The 12,060-nt window shown below is 34.7% G+C and overlaps 1 protein-coding gene across 1 annotated transcript; it reads left to right on the top strand.

The window, feature by feature from the left end:
• The first annotated feature begins 1,545 nt into the window (after window positions 1–1,545).
• On the top strand, window positions 1,546–2,487 carry LOC149264429 (antimicrobial ginkbilobin-2-like protein). The gene has a single exon (XM_089389685.1). The coding sequence runs from the start codon at window positions 1,574–1,576 to the stop codon at window positions 2,342–2,344; it is 771 nt and encodes a 256-aa protein (XP_089245811.1). The 5' UTR covers window positions 1,546–1,573; the 3' UTR covers window positions 2,345–2,487.
• The last annotated feature ends 9,573 nt before the right edge of the window (window positions 2,488–12,060 follow it).

Below are 12,060 nucleotides of genomic sequence, written 5' to 3'. Positions count from 1 at the left end.
TGTCTCCAATCCTAAGATTACAAAATTTTGCTATGCTTAGAACTTCCCCAATAAACTTAATTAATTTTGTTAAATAAAAAATCAAAATCAAGGATATCACATTATGTGAAAATATAAAAATTGCAAACAACGATTTCATAGTTATGATCAATAATCCTATAATTATTATATTTTAATTAATTATATTAAAATTATCATAAAATTATTATATTTTAATTAACTATAAATTTATGTTTCGCTAATTTATATTAAATTTTTGTAATGACTTTAATTTATGTAATAATAAAAACTTATTAAGGTTAACAACAAACATGGAATTGGACATGCTTTGCATATTCCAAACAAAAGATCTATGGTTGTTTTAAATGGAACTTGGATATTTGTCCTTTATATTATTCAATTGAAGGGTACAATTGAAACACTATTATGTGCACTCAACACTTAAATATATTTCAAAACTCTACATGTTCTCTAGTATATTCAATATGTTTTGAAGTTGGGTTTTCAGTCACTGAGCTCTCTTGCCACGAAAATAGCTACTATGAATAGTTTTGTGATCTAGGTAATTGGAACAATTACGGAATTTATAGGTAATTGGAACATTTACTGAATTTAGACATAAATTGGAATAATTTTGGATAATGTTATGTACCATCGATATAGGTTACTGGACAAGTAAATTGGAATCAGCATGGCTAATTATTAAAACCTAATTTCACTTTAGTGTAGGAATTGCCGTGACATCTATAAAACTGCAGGTTGTAATGAAAGTTTCATTGCACCTCAATACAGGACTGTAGAAACTATCATTGCACCATCCACTCAGCCTTCTGTATGTCAGAACTAAAATATTATAGAAGGTAATCAATAATATTTAAAAAAATAAAATAAAATAATAAAAATATATGTATAAAGTTAAACTATGGAATGAGTTCAATAATTTTTGGTGAAAACCTAAATTATTATATAATCATGGCAAAACTAATGCGGGCTGCTGGTGTAATGATCGATAATTAAGTAGAAAGTTGCTCCAGCTACGATTTCTTCACTTCAAAAAAAGAAGTGGATGGTGATGGACTACGTCTAGGAGCACAGGATGTTGATTATCGCCTGAACACGGTTTGCTACTCAGGCGTTATTTAATTTTATATGCAGTGCCCTATTATTATATGCCTCTGCCCACTCATGTCTAATTCCCATTTTATATTCAGCGGCATGTTATCATATACCTCCTGCAGACGCCAATGGAGACGTATTCAAAGCCGTGGTACTTACGACTTCCTCTCCCTTGTCTCGACTCCCAAAAAGTCCAATAAATGGTAAATGTCAACCACAATTAACGGCTGTGGATATGCACTCCGCTGATCCGGTAAAGCCATACCATCATGACAGCTGTTCGCCATTATTCTGGAAGTTGACTTACGGATCCTTTGGGAATATCTAACAGTAATTGGCTGCCGTCCTTGCCTGCTGATAGCATTCTCCATCTATAAATTATTTGCCCAACCTCGGAAAGATTCACAAGAAGGCGAATAATATTACAGAGCCTTTTATTAACTATACTTATTGGAAAATGGGAAAGATGGAAAGCGTGATACTATGGCGTTGCTGTTTCATGGCATTATTCTTACTTGGACTGCTCGACCTTAATGTCATTTCAGTTTCAGCTGCCGTTGCGAAATCCGATCCGTTTATTTACGGTCTCTGCAACGTAAACAAATACAGCAATGGCAGTGCGTATGAAAGCAACGTGAACGCCGTATTGAAATTCCTGGTGAGGGCTGCTGCCCCGCGAGGCGGATTCGCGACATATTCTTATGGCAGAGTCAACGGCCTTATGCAATGCCGGGGCGACGTGTCTCAGCAGGACTGCCAAAAGTGTTCCGCTGCAGCCTCACAGATGGCTTACCAAGACTGCCCCAACGCCATTGGAGCCCGGATTCAGCTGGAATTCTGCTTCATTCGTTATGAGAATTACACTTTCGCCTCCGTTCTGGATACCGTTGAGGCCGCTGCTGTCGAGAATGTCAAGAGCAACGATGCTATTGAAGGCTTCAATCGGACTCTCGGGAATCTTATGAAGACTCTTTCTGGCAAAGCTCCCTTGACAGTAAATAGATTCGCCACCGGATCATCGGTGGTGAATTCTTCTGTCACCATTTATGGATTGGAAATGTGCCAGAGGAGTCTTGCAGGGCCTGACTCTGGTGTTTGTTTGAAAGAAGCGATTACAGCCATGAACCAGTGTTGCTCTTCACAGGTTGGGGCTCAAGTGTATCTGGGAAGTTGCACAGTGCGCTTCGAGACATATCCATTTTATAACCAACCTAGCTACCTGCCATGAGAGAGAGAAGCGACCTCAGCTCCCGAACTGTTTTCCTTCAAATAAATAAAGCCCTGCAATCCACATAAGGATAGCCCCTGTTATATACCTCAACTTAACTCTTCTTCATTATCGTTTGTCTTGTTTGTACGCCTCTATTGAATGTGAGATCTGTTAAATGAAATATAACATTAAAATGTTTATTCTGAATATATTTTCCGTTATAGTAGAATATATTTCTAAGCATAATAAATACAGTTCAAGGGATATTGCAAGATATCCTTTAATGCTGTTATTGGAAAACGTAATGAAGCGTTCAAATGGGCAGCCAGGATGTTTCGTTTTCCTTGTCATTGTATTTTCTTGTGCATCTATAAAAGATTAACCTAAATTATTTTATGTGATATGTGCTTCGTAAATCTAAAACATTTAACCTAAATTATTCTATGCGATATCAGCCTCATCAAAATAGGGAAATGTGCTTATCTGGTCCGTTCTCTCTAATAAAGATTTCAGCGATATAATGTCTATCGTTCGTGTTAAGATACAACGTAAGTAGCTTATAGTTTTTTTTATGTATACTGAGCCCAAAGACCACGTCGTATGCACGTGTAATGAAATTTTATGGCCATGGAAGGAATCGTTAATTTGGCTGCACTTGCATTAGTGTGATATAGATTAATTTGAATTGTTATGAGTATAATCCACAGCTGTATTTGTACCTATATGATATAAGAGCATCGGGACTTAGTGAGTAATGTGATTGTATGTTTACATGTAGTGGCTAACATGAGATGAATTTCAAGTTAGCAATGTGATTGTATGTTCACAAGTTGTAGCTAACATGAGATGAATTTCATTGACCTGAGTGGTCAAAATCAGTTTTAGTAGAGAAGGTTGGATCTCTCAAATTGATCTTTACTTCAATTATTCTAATAATTAAATCATTGTATTATTTTTAGAATAAGAGATAAGTGTTAGAATGGTGTGTTTCAGAGCTTGAGAATAGGGATTTAATAGTTGAACTCATAAAAATAGAGATTGAGTTGTCAACGTTGTTAGGATAGGATTTAATCCATAAAAAAAGGAAAAAAATGTAATGATAGAGATCAGAAGGAATAGGAGAGTGAGTAAACGAAAGATTGAGAGAGAGATAGGGTTTGCGAGTGAAACATAGGTCACACAAATTGTTGTAATCGAGCCGAGAGGGCCAAGACTCTGCAATTTCTATTTTATTAAAATAATTGATTAATTGTGGCATTGCGTATTATTCCTGCTGTGAAATTCTCTCGAATCCGTGTTTTAGCATTCTGGACCCTAATCGAGTATTATTTTCCATTTATGTGTTTCATTGATAATTACAGCCAAATAGCATTAAGGGTTAATACCGAGATTAGCGCTAAATCTTATTAAGTATATTTCTTAAAGGTTCTGTATTAAGCACGTGGGTAGTATTCGGAAAGCAGTAAGTGGTATATCACGTGGAAAATAAATGGTAAATGGTATTTTTCCAAATCGTTCGATTAACCTAAGGTGTTGACACGTAGCACGAAGAAATCAATTATCTCGCGTGTTCTCGACCTGATATCGATCGTGCAACTAATCGCGCGAGATTGTGCGATAGCTGTTGGATCGAATGGGACAGATCGACAGTGGAAATCAGCTGGACTAGTTGGCAAGCAGATACGACGCGATATCTGTTGGATATGAAGAAGCCAGATCAACGGTGGAGATTGAAGTGCTCGGGGAGAAAGAAGTCAAAGTAGGACCGACGGTGATTGGTCAGGCAAGCGGAACCCTCGGGAGGGAATACATGTACAAAATATGTTTAACACACAACTGATTAGTTTTTAAGTGAACCATTAGTCTAATTTTAGACTACCACATCAATTTTGGTAACCATCCACATCATTTGGTATCAGAGCTCAAGGATTAAGTCTGCTACAATAAACATGCCACCTAGGAGAGGAGCTGGCATAGGTCAGAGGAGACCTGTAGCAAACGTAGTTCTGCTAGAAGAGATTCAAAACCTGCGTACAAGGATGGAGACAATGGAAATTGCTTAAAGGAGAGCACCCGATGAAGGAGACGCCATTGCTGCAGAGGAATCTCCTGAGGAATAAGAAGAGGATGAAAGCGAAGCTACCAAAGTTCTCAAAATGTTGGCCAAAGTAAGTGGAAGACCAAAGGTGGAAATACCTTTATATGACGGGAATCTCAATGTAGAAGAGTTGATGGACTAGATCAGTTCATTGGACAAGTATTTCGACTATGAGGAGGTTGATGACAAAATGAAGGTGAAATTTGTAGTTCCCAGATTGAAGGGTCATGCAACTATTTGGTGGGGATGAACTACAAACATCTAGAGAAAGAAAGGGGAATCCCAAGATCAAACAATGGGATAAAATGGTGAGTAGGGTGAAAGGTAAATTCATGCCAAAAGATTATGAGTTAAATATTTTTAGACAGTTACAGAATTTGAGACAAAAGGGAATGACTGTCAAAGAATATACAGAAGAATTTTATAAGCTGAGCATTAGAGCAGGACATGCAGAGGATGATGTAGAAAAGGTAGGCAGATACATCAATGGCTTGATATATGACATACAAGATGAAATCGGTTTGTTGAGTCTGAAAATAATTGAAGATGCCTATCGAGCAGTTTTGAAGGTACAAGAGAAGATGTTGAGGAAGAAAAATCAGAAGAATAGAGGGAAAAGTTCAGCAAGAGGTAGAGGAACTAACAGATCAAGATTCTAGCACCCTCAGGGTGAAGCAGGAGGTTCAAGTAGTAGACCACCACAGAGAGGAGACTTTAGTAGAGGAAGATTTGCACCGAGAGGAAGAGGACGAGGAAGAGAAATTCAGTGTTATACATGTGAAGAACTGGGACATGGATCATGGGACTGTCCTTATAATAAAGAAACAAATTAGCGGAATGTGAATGTGGCTGAGGCAAAGGAAGAAAAACCTCAAATTGCAAATAAGGAAGAATCACCCGAAGTAGGAGAATCTTTGTTATTGAAAAGGGTATTGCTTAAAGCAGAGAAAGAGACAGGAGAACCAGCTCAGAGAAAGAGTTTATTCAGAACTACATGCGAATCCAGAGGAAAATGTTGTAAAGTGATAATTGACAGTGGAAACACTGATAGCCTGGTTTCTACAGAAATGGTGGACAAGTTAGGATTAGTGAAAACAGTACACCTACTCCTTACAAAGTATCATGGCTACAGAAAGGACATCAACTTATTGTGACAGAACAATGCAAAGTGGAAATCTAGATTGGTCCTTTTAAGGATGTGGTATTATGTGATGTAATGCCAATGGATGTATGCCATTTATTGTTTGGAATACCTTGGCAGTTTGATCGGAAATCTATACATGATGGGAGAAGAAACATTTATACTCTAGAGAAGGATGGGAATAAACATACATTGTTGCCATTGAAGAATGAAGCAGACAAAGAAGCGCCTGGAAATAGTGTTATGTTGATAAGTGGGAAAGAATTGATGCAAGAAGCAAAGAAAGATGAATAGATACATTTTGCTGTCATAAGGAGACCTAAGGTAATTTTGACTTCCACAAACTTAGATGATTTATCTGAAGAAATCAAAACTCTGTTGAATGATTTTGCCGATATTATTGTGAATGAGATACCAAATGCATTACCACCAATCAAGAGTATTAGTCATCACATTGATCTAATACCTCGAGAAAGTTTTCCAAATAAAGCAGCATACATGTTAACTCCTTAAGAAAATTCAGAAGTTGGGAGACAAGTGCAAGAATTGATGGATAAGGGATTAATTAGAGAGAGTCTTAGTCCATGTGGTGTACCAACATTACTTAGTCCAAAGAAAGGAGGTGAATGGCGTATGTGTACTGATTCCAGAGCCATAAACAAGATTACTATCAGGTATAGATTTCCTTTACCACACATGGATGATTTGATGGATTGTTTAAGTGGGTCAAAGTATTTTACTAAAATAGATCTGAAGAGTGGATACCATCAAATAAGGATTAGAGAAGGAGATGAATGGAAGACTGCATTTAAAACAAATAGTGGGCTGTATGAGTGGTTAGTGATGCCTTTTGGACTCACTAATGCACCCAACACATTCATGAGATTGATGAATGAAGTCTTGAAGGAATATGTAGGAAAGTTTATCATTGTTTATCTTGATGATATTCTAGTTTTCAGTAGAAGCAAAGAAGAATATCTGGAGCATCTTAAGTTGGTTCTAAGAACCCTGCATAAAGAGAAATTACTGATAAATATAAAGAAATGTAGTTTCATGAAAGAAGAATTAATCTATTTGGGGTTTGTAGTTTCTAAAGAAGGTCTGAAAATGGATCCAGAGAAAGTCTAAGAAATTTGGAACTGGCCTATTCCAAGAAACATATTTGAGGTAAGAAGCTTTCATGGTCTTGCAAGTTTTTATAGAAAATTTATCAGAAGTTTTAGTCATATTTGTGCACCAATTATTGAAACAATCAAAGAGACTAATCGACCATTCAAGTGGACAGAAGCAGCAGACCAAAATTTTAAGTTTTTGAAGAGGAAAATTACAAAAAAACAAGTTTTAGCTTTGCCTTATTTTGGAAAAGTTTTTCAAGTTGAAACTGATGCTAGTGGAGTTGCAATTGGAGAAGTTTTAAGTCAGGAACAAAGACCAATAGCATACTTTAGTGAGAAACTAAATGAAGCTAAGAAGAAATATTCTTCTTATGATAAATAATCTTATACTATTGTGCAAGCTTTAAAAAAATGGAGACATTATTTACTACCAAAAGAGTTTGTATTGCATTATGATAATCATGCATTACAGTTCATAAACAACCAACAAAAATTAAACCAGAAGCATGATTTTTTCAGAGTTTCAATTTTGTGATAAAACATACAAGTGGTAAGTTGGACAAAGTTGTTGATGCTCTAAACAGGGTAAATTCATTGTGCAAGAATTAAGAGTTGGTGTTGTAGGATTTGAAGAAATGGTTGATATGTATAAAGATGATGCAAAATTTAAAGATATTTATGCATTTGTACAAAATACAATAGTTTATAATAGAAGCCAGTGCTTAGATTATCTTATCCAAAGACGTTTACTATTTCAAGGTAACAAACTGTGCATTCCCAAATTTTCTATGAGGGAAAACATAATCAAGGAGAAACACATTGGAGGGTTATCTGGGCACTTTGGACAAGACAAAACCTTTGTTCAGGTAAATTCCTTTTACTACTAGCCAAAGATGCAAACTAATGTTAAGAAATTTGTTGAGAATTGCAAGATCTATCAGCATGCTAAGGGGAGAACCAAAATACTGGATTGTACCAGCCATTACCAATACCAGACTGACCATAGGATGTAGTTAGTATGGATTTTGTTTTGGGCTTACCTAGAACTCAAATAGGAAATGATTCCATTTATGTTGTAATAGATAGATTTTCAAAAGTGGCACATTTCATTGCATGCAAAGAGACTAGTGATGCAACACATATTGCTAATCTATTTTTTTTTAGAAGTTGTAAGGTTACATGGATTGTTTATAAGTATTGTGTCTAATAGGGATACAAAGTTTGTTGGAAATTTCTTGAGAACTCTTTGGAAGAAACTAGGTGCCAACCTTAGTTTTAGTTCAACATATCATCCTTAAACAGATGGATAGACCGAAGTGGTAAACAGAAGCTTAGGAAACATATTGAGAAGTTTAGTGTATCAAAATCCTAAGCAGTGGCATTTAGCACTTCACCAAGCTGAGTTTGCTTATAATGACACTCCAAACCGAAGTATGGAGATGAGCCCATTTCAGATTGTTTTTGGAATAAATCCAAGAGGTGTGTATGAGCTCAAAAATTTGGGCAAATAGGAGACAAGAAGTGAAAAGGTCGAAGAGTTTGCAGAGCATATGTAGAGACTACAAGAAGATGTCAAAGACAAATTGCAGGAAAACAATGGAAAATACAAACAGAGAGCTGATATGAGGGGGAAAGAAAAAGAATTCCAGGTGGGAGATCTAGTTATGGTGTATTTGAGGAAAGAAAGATTTCCTGTTGGGACTTATAATACACTAAAGATGAAAAAGATAGGCTCATGCAGAATTGTGAGGAACTTTTCAACCTATGCTTATGAAATTGAGTTGCTAGAAGGGATTGGAATATCACCTATCTTCAATGTTGCAGATTTATATCCATACAAGGAGACAAAGGCTAAGTTTCAGAAGGAACCTACAAAAGATGAAGTTCAGACTTTAAATTGGGAAGAACAAATGCCAAAGGCAGTCAAGAAAGAGGTGGAAGTTGTTTTGGAGAAAAGAGTATCCTAAAGAACTAGAGGACAAGATTTTTTTTAGTATCTAGTCAAATGGAAGGGACAACCAATGGAGGATACCAGTTGGTTAACAACAGTAGAATTACAAAAGTACGGAGTCAATCTTGACAGTTTGATGACTGATTCTTTTCTTCCCCAGGAGTCTGATGCAGGAGCATCTAGACTTAGCCACCAATGTGATTGTATGTTCACATGTTGTGGCTAACATGAGATGAATTTCATTGACCTGAGTGGTCAAAATAATCTTTCGTAGAGAGGATTGGATCTCTCGAATTGATCTTTACTTCAATTATTGTAATAATTAAATCATTGTATTATTTTTTGAATAATAGATAAGTTTTAGAATAGGTGTGTATCAGAGATTAAGAATATGGATTTAATAGTTGAACTGATAAAAATAGAGATTGAGTTGTCAATGTTGTTAAGATAGGATTTGATCCATAAAAGAAATGAAAAAATGTAATCATAGAGATCGTTAGGAATAGGAGAGTGAGTAAGTGAAAGATTGAGAGAGAGATAGGATTTGCGAGTGAAACAGAGGTCAGACAAATTGTTGTAATCGAGCCGAGAGGGCGAAGACTCTGTAATTTCTATTTTATTGAAATAATTGATTAAGTGTGGCGTTGCGTATTATTCCTGGTGTGAAATTCTCTCGAATATGTGTATCGGCATTCTAGACCCTAATCAGGTATTACTTTCCATTTTTGTGTTTCATGGATAATTACAGCCAAATAGCGTTAAGGGTTACTACCGAGATTAGGTGCTAAATCTTATTAAGTATATTTCTTAAAGGTTCTGTATTAAACACGTGGGTAGTATTCAGAAAGCAGTAAGTGGTATATCACATGGAAAATAAATGGTAAATGGTATTTTTCCAAATCGTGTGATTAACCTAAGGTGTTGACACGTAGCATGGAGAAACCACTTATCTCGCATGCTCTCAACCTGATATCGGTTGTGCAAGTAATCAAGCGAGATTGCGCGATAACTGTTGGATCGAACGGGACAGATCAACGGTGGAAATCAGCCGGACTAGTTGGCAAGCAGATACGACACGATATCCATTGGATCTGAAGAAGCCGGATCAACGGTGGAGATTGAAGCACTCGGGGAGAAAGAAGTCAAAGTAAGACCGACTGTGATTGGTCAGGCAAGCGGGACCCTCAGGAGGAAATACACGTACAAAATATGTTTAACGTGCAGCTGATTGGTTTTTAAGTGAACCATTAGTCTAATTCTAGACTACCACATCAATTTTGGTAACCATCCACATCAACATACTGGTTAAGTGACCAATCTAAAATGATATTTTTAAATTTGTTTTTAAATTTTCTATCAATTTTATTTAAAATTTGATAGAAAAGGATAAGAATTATAATTTTAACTTATTAAGTATATTAAAAGTATTTGAAAATTTTAATAATTTTAATTTAAAAATATAATTTCAATAATAAAGAAAATAATGGTTTGCAAACAAATTATATCACTAAATTCTAATATAAAGAAAAAAAAAAAAAACAATATGATTGCAAATCTATTTAAAAAACCATAAAAACAAAATTATAAACAAACTATATATATATATATATATATATATATATATATATATATATATATATATAAAACAAGCTTATATAAATTTGTCACTCAGAGACCAATAGTGGTAGATATAATATATATTTTAATAAGTAATTTATTTAGTTTTTTAGTTTAAAAAAACAAAAAAAAATACAAAATAAAATATTAGATAAAATTATAAATTACTCATCATTATTTTGAGTAGCAGAAAAGATTGCATTGGTTAATAATTTATATAGAAATAAAATTTATAGTTATATAATGGTTGATAAATATTGATAGGTGTCTATTTATATGAAGAATCAAAATGCATACTCCATATATATTTTGTATTACCAATAAAAAAATCATAAAAAATAACTAAATTATATATATATTTTTAAATTATTATTTATTAGTAAAAAGAATTAATATATGAATTAAAGATATATATATTTTTAAAAACATATAACAAAATTTTTAACTATAGAGATGAACTACTTTTTCATAAAAAAATCACTTCCTTTTTTAATTACAATATTATACCTTATGTCATGGCTTATGAATAGTATAAAAGCAAAAGAACAAATATTATGACTATGGTCATTTAATTTATATAGTTATACTAATAATAATAATATTTAATTTATATAGTTGTACTAATAATACTAATATTTATTTTTGTTAGTAGTGTTATCACTCAGGTTGTTCCCCAAAGCTTCTAGAAAAGGGAATACGGCTGAGGTAACCACTAACCAATCTTTTAGATGCAGATCCTAGCCTATCTGCACCCAGAGAGGGCTCTCTCTTTATGATTTAACTTTGTTTTGGGTTATATTAGGCTAGTTATGAAGAACAGGGTTTGTTTGATTTTTGGATGATGATTTTCAATAAAACAAGGGTAAAGTCTGAGAAGTTCAGTCCATTGGGCTATGGAGTCTATGAGGATGAACTGCTTGATGTGGTTTCTTTGATAGAAAGAGGTACTACAGAGCAAGATAATTAACCATGGAACAAACTGTGAGCTGAAATGAGGTGAGATGGAACCAGGGGATGAAGGGCAATTAAGAATCCTTCATCATGCTGACAGAGGGAAAATGAATGAATATTTCCAGGGAGCAGTTAAGAATTCCCTAGCTGTATTCAAGGTGTAAGAACTAGGGGAAACAGGAGAAATTAAGAATTCCTGCTTATACTAATTCTGAAGAAAACATGAATAATAACATAAATTGAACACAGAGTACAGTTAAGTAAATTCTAGGTTATTCTTTTTCCCTGTTATTAAGATTATGAACATAGATGATATCTAAACACATAAACAGTAAAACATGAGTTAAAAAGACTTATTGATCCATGAAATAATTCGAGGATTCTGCAACATAGTCCATCTGTCATCAATTCCACAACCAGAGGGTTCAACAACAACGCATTCCAGCAACCTTTTATTCAGAAGAGTTCTTAGAGTTACAGCGCAGTTTTTAGAAGTGTATCACCAACCCCTAATACTTAGCTTGGGGAGGTATTTGTACAAAAATGTTTTCAAAATATCTCAAAGAGATAATATCTTGTAATAACTTCTTTCATCTACTCTATAGAAGGAGTAAATTCTTTTGGGAACAGAGAGAAATGAATGCAGAAGTAAGAAAATGCGGTGCTGGCTGTTTTGTTGGTGAGATGCATTGATTACTTGCTCAGTGAGCCGGCCTATAGATACTTTAGTGAAATCTCGTGCTGCTGGCGTTGCTTTCTTAGGTGTTTTTTCCTGTGCTTTAATTGATCGTTGCCCAATGCGATTCTTTATCTTCTCTTTTCTGCACTTTATGATATCTTGTTGTGTTCTGGAAAAATAAT

The sequence above is a fragment of the Pinus tabuliformis genome, chromosome 6, assembly GCF_031772625.1.
Source record: "Pinus tabuliformis cultivar Carrire ecotype Pingquan chromosome 6, CPIR1, whole genome shotgun sequence".
NCBI lineage: Eukaryota > Viridiplantae > Streptophyta > Pinopsida > Pinales > Pinaceae > Pinus > Pinus tabuliformis.
Note: the sequence above shows the minus strand (reverse complement) of the source record. Positions and strands in the feature narration are given on the sequence as shown.